At 47.3% G+C, this 17,170-nt stretch overlaps 2 protein-coding genes across 2 annotated transcripts; one reads left to right on the top strand and one right to left on the bottom strand.

The window, feature by feature from the left end:
• Positions 1-284: 284 nt before the first annotated feature.
• Positions 285-1,878, bottom strand: UCRPA7_5984 (putative isocitrate lyase protein; the record flags this gene model as incomplete). The annotated part of the gene is made up of 6 exons (XM_007918527.1): positions 285-676; positions 731-739; positions 797-1,197; positions 1,254-1,310; positions 1,382-1,808; positions 1,866-1,878. 6 exons carry the CDS (start codon positions 1,876-1,878, stop codon positions 285-287), a joined length of 1,299 nt encoding a protein of 432 aa, XP_007916718.1.
• Positions 1,879-4,967: 3,089 nt separating this feature from the next.
• UCRPA7_5983 (putative allantoate permease protein) lies at positions 4,968-6,813 on the top strand (the record flags this gene model as incomplete). Its single annotated transcript, XM_007918526.1, has 6 exons — positions 4,968-5,377; positions 5,503-5,577; positions 5,630-5,701; positions 5,768-6,063; positions 6,133-6,504; positions 6,566-6,813. 6 exons carry the CDS (start codon positions 4,968-4,970, stop codon positions 6,811-6,813), a joined length of 1,473 nt encoding a protein of 490 aa, XP_007916717.1.
• Positions 6,814-17,170: the final 10,357 nt, after the last annotated feature.

Genomic DNA, 17,170 nt, shown 5'->3' with positions numbered 1-17,170 from the left:
CTCAGGACTTCTGCTGGATAGTCGAAGCAAATCAAGTTCCTGGTCAACCACATGAGTCCAACGAGTCAAACCTTGTTTTGGAGAACGATGCATCGCCTCTAGGCACCGTTGTTACAGGCGAGCTCTTTCAGCCTGTGACTCCACACTTCTTCCCACTGGACATGTCGGAACTGGAGCACGATCCCTTTGATTACACATCACTCGGGTTTCCTGATATATTCGATACAGCAATGTAGATATTTTTATTGATCTTTGGGAAGCCATTCAGACTTTGATTGATAGCTCTAGACAACCCTGCCAGTAATCTCTTCCCCATCAACAATATCGAAGAATGCGTCGGCCAAGTACCCTCCTCGCGCCGTTGGCTTGCCTGACTTGTCCGTGGGCATACCTGCAATGGCTGGTTTAGCAACATCGCGCATGTAGCCTGCAATGCCCTCCTTTCTAAGCTTCTCGGCAAATTCTTTGGCGTGGAGGCTGAGGCCTTGTGTCGCCCAGATGGGCTGGACTTGCCACACCACGCCCATCTTTGCAATGTCTGAGGGGAAATTTTCGAACTCCTCTTGCGTGTATCCTGCTTTGATGAAATCGTAAGCGCCCATGTAGCCAAAGCCGAAAAGGCGGTTGGGGAAGACCTTGCGGACACCAGTATGGAAGTCATGCATGTCTTTCTTGTCTACACGAATGATCAGTATAATGGGAAGCTACGCTGGGGTCATGTGAAGCTCACTAGGCTTATCTATCCCATTCGTTAGCATTAGCGTGCTCATAGGCTAGAAATGAGGCTATGTCGTACCTTGTCTACTCCAAGTCACATCGCCTAGAGGTGCAGCAAGAATGGCTCGTTCAATCACAGCCTTTGTGCACCATTGCCACATGTATTGACCATATGGAGTTCTGGGAAGTTCCCAATCATATACGATATCTTTTCCAGTAACCTTCTTTGCGATAACTCGCCGTTCTGCTAGCGCGACAATCTTGTCTTTCACCTCGGAATCGTAGCTGCTATACTCGTCATCGGTGGCGACGGCCTTAACAGCATCATCGAAGGTCATCAGACCTGCCGATGCTTTCCACTCCTTTTTGATGGTAAGATACTCTTTGCCAGCTTCTCTACCTTTGGCAAGAGCTTCGCAAAAGGAGGGGACTTGCTTAGTTGCGCCAAGTACGTAGGAATGGTCTCGGGGGTCAAGAACACTGAAACAAGGCGTTAACCTGCTAGTTCTACGCTCGACGAGATGACAAGAACAGACCTTGTGATGAATTCGGCATTGTCGCTATCGCAACGGCACATTAGCATTGTGTCGGCACTGTGATCAGCATTGTTAGCATGGGCGCTTGCCGCTCTGAGAGCAAATTGGGATATGTGTGGCCGCTGTACCCCATAATATCAAAAGTCATTCTCACAGTCGTCAATCGTGATAGATATTCAGAGGTAGGCACAATTGTCCTGCCTTCGCCGTTGGTGAACTTCTTCAGTCCCAGAGCTAGGTCATCCATGTGAATCATGGCAACACCAGACTCGACAAAGGACCGTGTTAGTTTCATACAACCCGTTAGAGTACCAAAACCCATATCAGCATCGGCGACAATCGGCATCATATAATCTATGCATTCGAGAGACTTGCGGTCCTCCTCTGAGTACCGCATGCGCAGCTGTGTTTGCCGCTGGTCGTGGAACAGCAGCGTGTTGAAGATGCGCTTCGTTACAGCGGGAACTGTGTCTGCTGGATAGTCTGCGTGATCCTCTCCAGGCCATGTGGCCTGAGAGATACCACATAGGCCGCCAGAGACGTAAACCGTCTGAACTGTTGGCTTGAAGTCAGACCATATCGACCCCTACCATTTAGGGCTAGGCAACTTACGGTGTTTGGCCATTTCCTTCACAATGAGCGGCTCAGTTGTGCCAAAGGTGATTTCATATGTTCCGTTTGCATTATGCTCATTCAGAATGCGCCATAGTTTCCTAGCTTGAACACTGGAAGGGTATTCGATCTTGAACCCAATGTTTCGAAGGGCTGCAATGGATTTAGCGGAGTACGGTCTACCGGTGTTAATATGCTGCTATTGTTCAAGTTCAATCTTGGAATGGCACACAATTACCTCTTGATGTGTTTCTGACGGTCAGATTTCCACCAGGCCTCAATCTCTCTTACTTCAGCATCGAATGCAGCACTCTCCGCCCCCACGTCTGGCCACTTCTGTGACATTTTGAGTGCCGTATGCTTCAAAGCTTGTAGAGTTTGATTTGTTGATGGTTGTGGTCGAGATCTGTCATTTGAACAGAATTATCTTGGGAACGATGTCAACTTCGAACGGCTTTTGTTCGGAGGAGCTCGCTCTCCAATCAGAGACACGCGCGCGCAGGGTAGCTAGCCATATTCATACTGTTCGGATCGGCCATGAAAGCCGCCCATATTGATATCAAGATAGGTTGCTTTGGTGGAGGCGATCCGTTCCCATCGCATGACCCGATATCATTATCGTTGGTACACGACGTAGGAACTCCACGATGTGGGTCATACATTTCGGACGTAGCTTACCTAGCGTCCGATGACAGGTGAGTGTGACGGCGGCCCAAGTTCCTAGCGCACCGCAGACTCACGCCCCCAATTAATAGCGCGGAGACCTACCTAGTAGTAAGTAACCAGGGATCTGACAGCTTAGGACGTGTATGTATACAGTTTCGTGTAGAAAGTAAGTTCGAAGCGAAAATATATGATTCATGAGCTGCTATCTGCGGTCTATATATCAAACATATCACACATCTCAAGCTTCAATTAGGCTTTGGGGAGATCATATCAAAAGTCATTGTATTTTTCACCGTACAAAAATGGGTTCCTTAGAAAACCCGCCCGTAAGAGAGCTTATCAACCTACAACTCGGCTGGCCCTCGCCTTATCTTTTCGCTAGTAAAGGTCTCCTATCAGGCGCGCAAGCTGTTCTCACATCCGAATCTGACGTGGCCGCTGCCCTTGTATACGGTCCTCATACTGGTCATTTACCGTTGCGTAAAAGTGTAGCCGCATGGTTGACCTCTATGTACAACCCCCAACCCGGGTCAGTTACATTTGAGAGAATTGCTATCAGCAACGGCGCGTCTGCAAATCTTTCCAACGTTCTTTGCAGGTTCACCGATCCATTGTATACTCGGAGGGTTTTCATGGTAGAACCTACCTACTTTTTGGCGTGTCCGATCTTCGAGGATAATGGATTTCACGGCAAACTGCGTGGCGTACCTGAAAGTAGTGAAGGTATTGATATTGATTTCTTGCGCCGAGAGTTTGACCAAGCAGAAACCAGTGCAGTTCAGTCAGCGAGATCTCAAGGCATCCCCGATATTCCCCAGTTGAAGACGGGGCCCAACTACCCCAACAAGATATACAAGTACGTCGTCTACTGCGTACCGACATTCTCCAATCCTAGTGGAAAGACATTTTCCCTGGAAAACCGGAGGGCACTTGTCAAGCTCGCCCGAGAGTATGACGCGCTCGTCATCTCGGATGATGTTTATGATTTTCTTAGTTGGCCCGCGGACCAGAGGGCGGCAATAGATGCTGTTGCTCCGCCTCAACCGCGCTTGGTTGACATTGACCGAGAGCTACCGGGGTTTAGCCATTGGGGTAACACAATGAGTAATGGCTCTTTTTCTAAAGTAATTGGACCGGGAGTTAGAGTCGGTTGGGCCGAAGCGTCGCCAGCGTTTATCCAAAATCTAGGTGAAGTGTGAGTTCGTTGATCATGCGTCAAAATTCTCTGCTTGTCATAGATACTAATACTTCTCAGTGGTTCTTCTAGTTCAGGCGGTGCCCCATCGCATCTCACTTCCACGTTTGTCAACAAGATGCTTGAAACAAATCACCTGCAAGAATATATCCAAGACACATTGATACCCACCTATCGGAGTCGTTATAATACTCTTCTTTCCGTAATCGAGACGCAGTTGCTTCCCCTAGGCTTGGTCATCGAAAACAATCGGTCGGCGCACTCAACACCCGCTACCGCTGGAGGATATTTCTTGTATCTCCGATTGCCTCATGACTTACCAGCTGCAAAGACGGTAGCAGCGTTCGCGTTTCAGATTTACTCACTCCGAATTGCCTTTGGGCACATGTTTACGGTGGCCGGTGATGAGGACAGTGTTCGTCGTGCTGAGTCAGAGAAAGGATTCTCTGATTGTATTAGACTTTGTTGGACATGGCACAAAGAAGATGTCATCACTGACGGAGTATATAGACTAGCTGCTGCTATTACTGATATTCGTAAGAGGATGCAGGCAGGGGAAGAAATAAAACATTCGGTCATTGGTATTAGATAGATGTGTAATTATAGACTCGATGGATTTGTCTCTCAAATACTGAAAAACGGCACGGGTTAATGGCCGGTTCATTTTACCATTCAGCATTTGTTGTCAATATTCAAGTTTGGACTTCTTATCGATTCCAACACAACCCGTCAAAATAACGACGTCTTTCTCTGAACGAGCATGCCTATTGTATCCCATTCTGCGAGTCTATAGCAGGTCCCCTGCTATTTTCAGTCACCAATCGATTATTCCTGTATGGCTTCTTCAGATTCACATCGCTCACGATAGAAGCGCAGGTCTCTTCTGTGATACCTTCGGACGCTAGGAAATGGGGTCCTATCGGAGACCAACACACCTACAATCATTAGACTGATGGGCCCATACCAAGCCCCGCACCGCATCCACATCCCTATCAATCTCCCGGGGTTGGATAAGCAACAAATGGACTACAAACGTCTGATGAGATAGGTATTGGTCGCCAGTCGTATGCCAAGAGTTGGAAGCATGGTCCAGTTGATTTGGAAAAGAAGGCCTCTCTTGTGTATTTAGATCCTCCCGTCATGCCTTGCCTAGAAACCCTGAACTCGACTACCCTTCTCTCGTCCTCTGTCTCTAAACTAAAAATCGCCACCATAGTAGACCATTGAGACACGCTGCCGTCATGGACCGAGTCGAGAGCACGAAGCTGACCAATAATACTATGATTGATGTTGAAAGCAAGCTCGGTACGATACAGCCGACCAAACAGGACGATGTGGCAGCAGCGTACACGAGCTACTTCAACGACCATGAGTCTTTCAGTCAAAAAGAGGCTCGCTCCTTGCGCTGGAAGCTTGACAGGCGCCTGATCCCTTTGTTGATGTTCAATATCATCCTTGGAGCCATGGATAAGGTTAGCACATCCACCGGCGCTCTGTACGGCATGCGAGAGGATACGAATTCCGAGGGTGATCGTTACTCCTGGCTCGGCAGCGCATTTTACTTTGGCTACTTGGTCTGGTGCTTCCCTGCAGCTAGCCTTTTGCAGAAACTGCCCATTGCCAAGTTGATGGCATGTGTCATCTTTCGTGAGTACATCAAAAGCTACTACATCTGACGTGGAGGCACTAAGTATCGGCCGTGAACACGATAGTCTGGGGCTGTCTTCTCATTGCGACCGCATATACACGTTCTTTCCCTGCTATGATTGCAATCAGGGTTCTGCTGGGAATTCTAGAAGCCCCTATTATTCCCGGAGGATACCTCATGCTTACAATGTGGTACACCCGCCAGTAAGTACTCAGGCGGACTTGAATCAATTGGCATTACTAACAGCGACTGCAGCGAACAGTCTCTGAGGTCGGGGCTCATGTACACGAACTTGTCAACATTCATCATAGGACCAGTCGGTTACGGGTACGCATAAATAGTCATTCATTCAGCAACCTGATATTGTAAATTCTTGCTGATAACCGAGCCTAGGATCGGCGCGATAAGTGGAGGTCACCAATGGAGATGGTACTTCATCTTTCTTGGATCCCTGTCCTTGGTCTGGTCATTGATCATCGGTTTTTTCCTCCCCGACAACTTACCCAGAGCCAAATTTGTATCTGAACGCGAGAAAGCCATTGTCGTTGAGAAACTTCGGCCGGACCAGACCGGTATCGAAAACAAGTCGTTCAAGAAGGATCAGATGATTGAGGCACTCTTAGACCCGAAGACCTGGCTGATGTTTGCCTTCAATGTCTTCGTTAGTATTCCTAACGGCGGATTGACTAGTATGTGTCTTCTGTGCATTTTGCGCCCTCAACTTTTGCAATGGTACCATGATTGACAATTTGAATAAGATTTCCAAGCATTAGTCATCAAAGGTATAGGTTATAGCTCGCGTCAGGCGCTCCTGCTCACTATCCCTGAGGGTGCGGTCGCAACAGTCTCGGCATGGCTATGCAATGGCGGAGTTTGGTATCTCACCCGGCGCTGGCCGAAGCTGCAATGCCGTGTTGGTATTATTATTGCCGGAGAGCTCGTTGGGATGATCGCGTCGGTCTTTCTCTACACGCTCCCCATCGACAGCGTTAAGGGCCGCCTAGCTGCACTTTGGATGGCCAAGTTCTTCCTGGGACCGTACATTGTCAGTCTTGCACTGAATGTTGCCAACATCGCGGGCCACACCAAAAAAGTCACCGTACAGGCGGTTATCTTCATCGCTTATTGCAGTAAGTCTGCGCGCTTTCTCATGCATGGTATCATTAGCCGCCTAACGTTACGAAATCATAGTCTCGAACATCATTGCACCTCAATTTTTCAAGGCCAGCCAGGCACCACTCTATGCCATGGGCATGGGAGCCATTCTAGCTGGCTATGTACTTGCAATCATCTCCATTGCTTTATACGGGTTCTACTGCTATTGGGAGAATTGCCGCCGTGCCCGCATTGATGATGCCAGAGGGGAACGTGTTCACGTTGACACAGACTTCAAAGATCTCACGGACAGACAAAACATCCATTTCCGTTATGTGTGGTGATTGCCCTCAAGGTCATCGACCATTTGGTTTAACAGTGTGTGGTAATAAATAAGTGTGGCTTGTTAAAGTATTGCCATGCAGCAGTCATAAATCAGACTTAGAAAGAATAGCAGACCCAACTTCATCCAGTCACCGTAACTTGAGGACACAGAGAAGATCACACAAATGGGTATTGGGAAAGTCACTTATATCATTTGTTCTGAAGAATTTGAGTGACCCAAAGTGGATAGATCTCAATGTGGGGTCTTGTCATTAGCTGTTAATATGTGTAAAATTTGGCCTGAAAGTCAGTTTAAACTACAAGAGAGCCAGGATCTTAAGACTAGAATAAAACATACTAAAATTGCTTCCTGGGCAACTCATCTCAGGAACGATTTATGCACATAGACCAAAGCCCAACAATCCAGCTGACTCAATATCTCTTGGCGAAATGCATCTTCCTTAAACCCGACGAGGTGAGAACCAGTCAAGGCATTGTAGCCCATTATTTGTCGACAGTGCTAACTGAATATCAGGCCTTTTCTATCTACGATTGCTGTAAACCCAATAGAAGGCATATCGATTGATCTTATATGCTGCAGGGATACTCAGGAACAGGCCGCCCGCAGGCTCTACCATGACGCCAAGATCATATCTCGCATATCTCATGTAAGAGGGTAGTCCCAAATACGGAGATTACGTTGTAAGGATATTACTCTAGAACTTGCACAATAGACTACACGATCTGCAAAGATCAGCCACTACGGATTGAGTTTCTAGCTTCTACAAGATGAATAAGGCCACTGCACGCTGCAGCGCCAAAACTATGCGTTGCTGGTCGCACTTTCTGTGGTTTCGAGAGCAGGTAGGATGCACGGCTCGCTAGGCACCTAACATTATGCCAAATTGTTGATAGCATGGTATTTATGTGACCATAGCTTCCCACATGACACTCTCCTGGGTCTTGCAGCTAAAGACTAGGTTACACGGCGGCTTGAGACATCTACGTCCACACTGACCAAGCGTTGAATTCACAGATGGACTGCTTGAGAAACTCTTATTCGTATCAAGAAGAGGGCTCTATTCTCGGCTTGGGATCCAAGCGTCTGAAAGTGCGGTTTGATGCGGGAGGTTTTAAGGTTATGAGATCTTCAAGTAGGTTAATCCTTACTATTTAGTCTAGTCTAAGTCTAATGTTTGCTAAAGTCGCGTGAGATCTCTTCTATAGATATAGATTAGTTTTGTGGTGCTTGACCTTTATCTTCGAAGAGTCTGGTATAAGTCAGCTAGTCTGTCTTGATACCTTGTCGCCCAACCATAATGAACAAACGCATACTTGGATACACAGCAGGGGCCATAAGCACGAAGCTATGTCCACATTTACTTAGGATTCTCAACCAGTTTCAAGCTCTGGCCTTTACTCCACTAGCTATTACCCATTTAATTCTATACAGTACACAACAAGTTTGATTGAGTATGGTGACCGAATGACGTTTGAACGCTGCGATAGCCTTCAACGTACTCATACAGGGCGAGGCTTTCGTAGAAGAAAGGAGAACGAGAAGAAAGATAGCGGATTGCAATGACCGAGGTGATTCCCCAGATCTCGATTGAGTTTCACGTCGAAAGTAGTTCAAATTAACAAAAGCAACTTGAGACTATCGGCTGCTGTGCTTGATTGATCGTGCACAAATCAAAACAACCTCGTGAAACAGAATTCATAAAATAATCACCAGCGTCTGCATTGTGAGATGTCTGCCAACAAATACAACATCTCGACACTTGTAATCTCTCGATTGCTACTATGAGCGTTGAGCATAGTTCAATTAGTGTATCGCAGAGCGAAATACTGTTGAAGATGGCGAAGAAGTATCCACAATCGAATCGCATAAAGTTCTAACCAATAAATGGCAATTGCGAGGAATAGAGATATATTAAGTCAGATCATTAGATATCCAAGGTAGCTCTTCATTTCTAATATCAAGTTCATTTATATCTGCGAGCTCCCCTGAACCGACAGCTTAAAAAGCCCTTGATTTAGGGACTTGTGTTTGAGCAGACACTGTGAGATAAAGTGTTACGAAAGGGCCGCGCACCGATTGATCCTTCCCAAAGCAGCACTTCATTACCAAGAACCGTGCGAATTTATGCAGAAATGCCGAGTAAATAGCTCCCCGTATGTTGTCTGCGGTTCAATGGCTAGTACCTGCATAGAAGGCGGCAAAACCCATCAGCGTCTTCGTGTTAATTCGCGCTAGAAGATTCCATACAGCGGTAGTCATTCTTGAGTCTGCAACCTCGAGCTCCATCGGTTCGAACCGACGGCGCGAAATGGAATCCCGAGTAATAGTGTGCCAGCGCTCTTGTTGATGTAGTCACGCTCCGAACATCACAATTCTAAGGCATCTATGGGTCCGTCCAGCATTTATACCACAATCCGTTTACGGACTCGGACGCTCTGCTCCACTAGACCAGGTACCAGCCCAGACCGGATATTTTCTCGGTAAGCCGGCAGGCGGGACTTTTTCCCAGTCCTCACTCCGTTCTAGCCGGCGTTGAATGGTAATTTCCCAATTTAACCCAGATACACGTCATTTTCTGCCTCTGTTTCCATTTGTAGTCGGTTGCCTTATCATCGCTTCTCATATAATCCCCGCTTCATGCCAATATCCAGCATGTCTTGGAGAACTGGCTCCACGTCGCATTACTACGCCCCGATCATACTTGACTCGGCGCGTTTTCTACAAACTCTCATTATCCGGAGATATAAATCCATCCAGCCATGTAGCTGAAGTCTGGTTTTCCTGACGCTTGTCTTTTCTATGTCAATTGCTCCTGTACCCCTTGAAACAGTTGTTCGTCGTGGCCCAGTGTGAAAATGCGGCTGACTGGACTCACAATAACGACGGCGCTGTTGTTCGCGGGTGCCGCTCTCGGCTCCTATGCTGACTATAGCAACGATGCGAGGATCGAGAATCAAGCTGGTTCTCCGCTAGAAGCTCGGCGCGGACGTCTTAATGAACCAAATGACTCATTTGCAAATCAAATGCGCCGGGACGGGCTCGCTGGGATGAACATGCATTCGCTCCTTCAGCAAAGACAGGGAAGTGGCGGCCGGTGCGGAGCGGACAATGGGGGCCAGAGATGCGCTTCTCCTTTATGCTGCTCTCAATTTGGGTACTGCGGTGACTCGAGCTATCACTGTTCAGACATTGCAGGATGCCAAGCCCAATACGGCGCGTGTGAGGGTTCTATGCCATCATCAACTTCATCATCGACCACCTCGACCACCTCAACCACTAGCAGGCCGACATCGACAAGTACAAGTACTACAACTACTTCTCGAAGTAGTTCAACCACGTCCTCCACGGTCGGGCCAACGGGCACACTAGTCGCGAGCACTAACGGCATGTGTGGCAACTCTACCACGTGCGCTGGGACCGGCTTCGGTTCATGCTGCTCAGAGTTCTTCTGGTGTGGTAGCGGAACTTCATATTGCGGAACTGGGTGCCAGCCAGAATTCGGGTCTTGCGGACAGGCCCCTCCAGCACCGGGAACCACGTCAACGAGCACCACCCGACCCGCTACTGTTCCAACAACTACTTCCAGGACCACGACATCGGCCGCGCCAACCAGCTCGGGTCCATCATTACCTGCAGGAATGTCTACAAGCACTGATGGGCGTTGTGGTGGGACCTCAAGTTGTATTGGCTACTCCGGAGGACAGTGTTGCTCGCAGTTTGGATTCTGTGGAGATGGCACATATTACTGCTCCGCCATCGCGCAGTGTCAGCCACAATTTGGCATCTGCGAAGGCTAGAAGTCTTTTATTGACGAGATATTGTGCTCAAAATATCGGATACCCGGCCAGCAGAGGAGTTTTGAAGAAGAGCGAGCCTAGAATGAACAGTTGGTGATTTTTTTAGAGGTACATAGGTAGAGCCTAGTGCACATAACCAACGTTTACTATCGGCCTACACCTTATAAACCTACACTTAATACAGGACTGGACATCTATATTCACAGGGTTTACTACCTACCCTTGCCTAGACACAACTCAGAGATAATCACCTCCCCAACTTTTATATCATGTCGAAATGAACGAACGTTCAACTATCCACAAGCAATACAGCAACTTTCCTAACTCGCTCTAATATCCCGAGCCTATCTAACCTTATCACTTAATCGGACGATTTGTTAGAACTTTTTTTTTTCTTTCTTTTTGGCATGGTGTGCCGCGCGTTTAGTCCAGGATCAGGCTGCATGCACATCTTAGTACCCCTGGAGCCGATCGACAGGTATCAAGGCCCGCCTAGATCCGGCCGCATAATGCCAGTTTCGTATGAATGATTTAGCTTTAATCACAAATGACGTAAATTCCGTTTTGACTGTTGTGATGGCCTTGATGGCATTGGCCTGGGCCGGTTGCTGTTCTCTTTGATCTCTATACTCAAGATCTCAATATGATCTTGTCACAACGACGGCACCACTTGGTTAATGTCGACTGGTGTGCAACACCCGCTTTATACGGAGATGAACGCTACTTGACTGCGTAAGGCTATTGCTTACCAAGACTTGTAAGCAAGCGCTATCATTTCTCTCCTTTGTCTGCGCCACTTTTAGTGTAATACTCCTTTTCATTGTAGGATTGCGGCGTAGGCGGCTGCAGCACGTCCTATACTCAACGGTCTAACCATCCGACCAAAACATCACTCACTTTAACCGTCAAATAAATCCAATCCTAAACTATTCTTGGGATTGAATAACAGCATTTGATACATCTCATAAGAGCCGATGTGCGGATGTAGATGTAGTTGACTGTTGCCCTGTAGGGCTAATAACCGCTGTCTCGCATTGTCCTACCTTGACACCCTGGCTAATTGTGTCATGCTGTGCCGCTCATTTAAGATTGTATTTTTCACTTTCGGATGGCCTTGATACTTCTGGACTGGATCAGGTGAGAATGAGAGGAGCGACAAGATTCTTTCAAACCTAGCCGTAGTAGCATTCTATGAGTTTAATAACACTTAAAATCATCCTTAAATTTGTGTCTCCACCTGTAGGAAATGCAATTTTTTTTTGGAAGTCCTGAAATGTTTAAATATTGCTGAAAGATTCCCACAAAGCGCGCGGTTGACAAGTTTGCACACGTAAGTAATTAACATCAATCCCGGACATTCCAAACGAGCCTCAGCAGCGGTCGCCAATATGCATTTCTTCCAAGTGTGTTCCCTGCTCTGCGCAGCACTCTCGTCCTTCGTTATCGCAAACCCGGTCCCGGCTGATATCAACGCCATTGCTGCTCGCCAACCAATAAAAGGTCTGGTCCATATGGGTCTTTCCCCTATTTCTCCAGACATGTAATACCGTTTGGCCACTATTGAGAGTGCCACGCTGACATAACGACACTTCACAGACTCAGCGCCCAACCTGTTAGGAAGACAAGACGATGTATCAACGGAAACTCCCGTGATTGTTACAGTGACAGTCACTGCTACTACAGTTGTCTGGTGGACCGGACCACCCGCTTATACTTCAACTACATCTGACGATGGTGTGACGACGGTCACGATTATTGAAACATCAACTGTTTGGTGGACTGGAAACCCTGCTGAAGAGACTAGTGCAGCTGTTGCTTCAGGAATAATGACAGCGTTTGCGACGGCCACAGTATAATCAACTCAAACAACACAGGCGGCCGCTCTGGAACATATGTTAATAATTAGTTGATAATATTCTACAAATGATAGATCAGGTATATATCTTAGCAAACCGATATGGCGGCATTAGCCACACTTCACAACGCTTGTCTCTTCCCCATGAACTCACCAAAAACAGCAATATGTCTTTTGATGAACTCTACCGATATGACTAAATTTTAAGCTCGAATCCTTTCAGGCGCCAGTGTGCTTGATCCTACTAACACCTCCATCAACCACAATTTCTTGTCCCGAGACAAAACCTGCCTCCATGAGCCAGTCTACTGTTTTCGCAATGTCCTCACCATATCCAACTCGGCCAACTGGATGTCCACGATGCCTAGACTCGTCGTCTTGTTCTGCCCAGGTCGTGCCTTGTTCGTCACCTTCTCTACATTCATGCTTGACATTGATATAGCCAGGAAGAATCGCGTTTGATCTGATACCCCACTGAGCACCTGATATCGCCAACCCGTGTGTGAGACCTAATAAACCGGCCTTCGTCGCTGCGTACCCTTCACAATCAGGCTGGGATTGTCTTGCGCGGAACGATGACATATTGATAATGCATCCTCCTCTGGGTGTCGCTCCTGTACTTCTTGGGGTATCTCCATCTGTCGCGGCCGCTGCTTCCGGGGAAATGACTGCATCGCCCTCTTGTCGACCATTATCCGTCATTTTCATGAACGGTATTGCGGCTTGACTAACAACGAAAGGTGCTGTCAGATTCGTCTCGATATAGGCATTCCAGTCGTCAAGTACGGATGGATCCTCCATAGTCTTTCCTTCAGGCCACATCGGCCTGGCAATACCGGCGTTATTGATCAACACATCGATATGGCCGCCAAAGTGCTCAGCGGCAGCTTTGACAGCTGCCCGGGTAGTGAGCGGATCTCGAAGATTGCAACTCCTAAAACCTGCTTTGGACCCTGATATTCTGGGAAGATATAATGTGGCCGTATATGTGAGCTCCTCCTCGTCAACATCGACTAGGAACAACTCATGGCCCCGCAAAGCAAGGTAGCGTGCCACTGCTCGGCCAATACCCCGTGCGCCCCCTGTTATGAGTATCTTCCTAGACTCAGCCATTGCGATGCTCAAATTTTTCATCGCATAGAGACCTCAGGATTGTAATGGAGTTTGAAGCTGGGGAGAGACGACTTGTTGTGGAGATCAACAATGCTAACAGTGGGCTAGAGTTAACGCGGCTTACCCGATTTACGTCATCGTGACTGCCACCATTTAGCGACCTAGTACTTACAGTAGAAGGCGCTTATTTCTCCCCGCTTCCTTAAGGTAGCGAACCGGTTGGATCTAATCAGATCCCTTTCACATTTTTACTTTTTACACAATCAAGTTCGTCTAATTCTCGTAGAAACACATTCCAAAGGCTGAAGGCGGAGCTTCTCAGAATTTCTGGACTCCGATTTACACCTCCAAGGACCGGAATGTATTTTGAGATGCGCACTAGAAATAGAATAAGTATATAGAGATTGAGAGGTTGAGGCTGTCACAGTCAACCAGAGCTGCGAGGTGGATAAGGGTTACGGCCACTTCAGGTGGTTGACGGCTTCAGGTACTGTTTGTGAGCGTGCAGGCTCACCGCTGAGGACATGGTAGCCGTCAAGGATATTAAGGCTACAACCGAACACTCAGTGCTATCAGAGGCAATTGTGTATACATGGTTGAGGCTCTCGGGGCTATAATGGTGTCGTCACTATTGTTAGTGATATGTTTCAAATGATTTAAGAATGCAACTATGAGAGCTCATCGTCATGTTCTCTGCGGGAAAATATACCCGCTATAGTTTAGATTTCCCATATTTACTGTCCCCCCCACAGTCAAAAGCCGACTAACCAAGAAAAGGGGCAAGTCTTTGGGGATCTCAAACGTAGATAATTCTTCACAATACGGCATTAATGATTCTAGTGTCTTTCTTGTTTCTTTAAAGAAGTGCATCACAGGGTACGTGACGAGACTAAAACTAGTAACATCATAAAGGTGCCCCGACCTTCCTCATCCTTCACTCATACAGTAAACATTCTACAAAATGGTAAAGACAGCAGTGATAACTGGAGGAGCGAGCGGAATGGGCCTCGCTGTTTCTCAAGCTCTTGCTGCGCGTAGTGGTTGGGATCTCCACCTCATTGATCTTAATGAAGCCACGGGCAGGGCTGCCGCATCATCACTACCAAGCGCTCGCTTCTACAAAGCCGATGCGACCAACTACGTGTCACTCGCGGCTGCCTTCAAAGAAGCATTTCAGAATTCTGGTCATCAACTGCATTTCGTCTTTGCCAATGCGGGTATTGCGGAACGCGACAACTTCTACAAGAAACACGACATAGGTGCAAACCCGCCGCCGGAGCCCGATATGCTCGTGACTAAAATTTGCTTTGATGCGGCAATAACAACATCATATCTAGCGCAACACTACTTCAGGCAGTCCAAAGACAAGCAGGATCAATGCCTTGTTATGACAGCTAGTTGTGGTGGTATCTACCCTAGTTATTACTCACCGATGTACTCTGGGTCTAAACATGGCGTGGTCGGCTTCATGCGCAGTATATCTAAGCATTTCTGGGAGAATGACCGGATCCGAGTCAACGCAATATGCCCTGGCGTGGTCAAAACGAATCTTCTGACACAGAGGGAGTGGCAAAACTTTCCCGAAGAATACTTCACTCCAGTGGACAAGATTGTGCAGGGTGTATTGATATTAGTGGATGGGAAAGATGAAACAACGGTAAGAAAGACGAGAATTGACAGCATACAGTCAGAGAAGAAGGGGATTCTCTGGGGTGAGGCAATGGAATTTAGCGGGTGGAATCACTACTACCGAATAGCGCCGGCATTCTGCGACGAAGGCATGAAGGCTGTTATGAAAGCTACTGATATTGAAGAGTTACAATAGATTTGCAAGGTTACAGCTAGGAGAATACCTTTGTTTTCTTGTTCGTGACATCCATGAGTGGAAGAATCTTGCAAACAGCCATCTTGTTCTCCTTCACTCAATTAATGCCTCACTTACGCTGTACACGATATGTATTTTATTCTTCTACTCAATGTCTTGCAAATCGGTTGTGGAAGTCATTGTAAATGATCTAATATTGAACTGCGTACTTTCCGTCCAAGCCACCGCGCATGGCTGGTGCACACTACGCGACGGTCTCCAAGTGCTCTGCCTTCTCCTTCTGAATTTGTATATCTATATTGTGGCGCTCAGTGTCAGTTGCATCAGTGAGTTTTACAGCGACTGGATCACCAAATATCTCTGCGAGCTCTTCGAGAGATTTCCCCTTTGTCTCTGGAAAGTAGAGATACACGACGACAATGCTCACTACGGTCAAACACACGAAGACCAAGAAGTAACGCCACTAGAACATATGAAGTCAGTTTACGTGACTTTTTAGGCTCTGAAAGACTAATGAAAAGACCAATCGGATTTTCCTTGGTCCTGAAAGCAATTTCGGACTTCAACTGCAGATAAGGGACATTGCTTCTATTTGGAAAATGTAAAATCTCTTACAGAGATGGTAGCAATAGCAGTAGCTCCAGGCGTCACAAACGTGATGCATGCCATGCAGTAGGTGGCCATAGACAATGCCACTCCACGAGAGCGGATGTTGGTAGGGTAAACCTCACTACTGTAGACGAAAGAAGCAGCATCCAGGAAGAAGCCGTACGCAAAAACAAACCTTGCCATCATTAGTAACAAGGAGATTGACAACTCTTGCTATTGGATACTCACAGGAAAATCGCGAATACGGCGACTTTTGTCCCGCTGGATTTGGATGGTCCCCAACGACGAATTCGGCCACCACTATAAATACTAGTGTAAGTCATAGACTCCTTTATATCCGAGATAGACACTTCCTTATTGTTTGGGTGTCATTTTTGCTTAAGAAATCGGACTGTGGATTCATGGGTGGTAAAGGATCCCGGAATATTACTTACTGGCAGTTTCCAGACACATACCGATGAGACAACCGCAAAACCCTGTCAGCAGAGCCTGTGAGTCAAGTTAGTTTCAATATTGCCAGCGGAAAAAGTGAGTCCGGAGAATAGAAACATTGTGTTCCTCCATACCATGGGAAAGAATGGACTCCTAGGTCGAATACTAAGAAAAAAAAAAGGGAGGGCCAAAACGTGTTACTTACAGGACGCCGACCGGTCCAGTCAAGGGTCAAAAGTGAGCCAAGGTTACCAAGCGCTCCAACTAGTGTATAGAAAGCATAGAGAAGCAGTGGTGTATGGCCTGTCAACCCTAGGTTCTGGTAGATAATGACACTATAATAGTTGATCACCAGTCCGCCGGTTCCATTAGCCGCAAATTGAATGAAGCAAGAGAGAAATGCCCTTTTGGCATATGACGGGGTTGACAGGATCGCCCAATAACCGTTAGGGTTGTTTTTCTCAAGCTCAATCTGTTTTCGCATTTGAAAAAATTCCTCATTTGCGGCCAGTTGGTCCGGATCATCGACGTCGCGGTGCAGTCGACTCAAGTTCGCCCACGCCTCGTCGGTCCGACCCTTCATTAGCAGCCATCGAGGACTTTCGGGGACCCAGAGACACCCAAAGAGTAGCAGGAGAGCTGGTATGCATGTGAAGGCGATAGGTCCTCGCCATCCAAAAGTAAGATTGGTCGAAAAAGATGCGCCATAACCAACCCAAGCAGA

Source organism: Phaeoacremonium minimum (assembly GCF_000392275.1).
Source record: "Phaeoacremonium minimum UCRPA7 unplaced genomic scaffold PA7_03_scaffold_447, whole genome shotgun sequence".
Lineage (NCBI taxonomy): Eukaryota > Fungi > Ascomycota > Sordariomycetes > Togniniales > Togniniaceae > Phaeoacremonium > Phaeoacremonium minimum.
The sequence above is the reverse complement of the archived record's forward strand: the minus strand, read 5'-3'. Positions and strand labels throughout refer to the sequence as shown.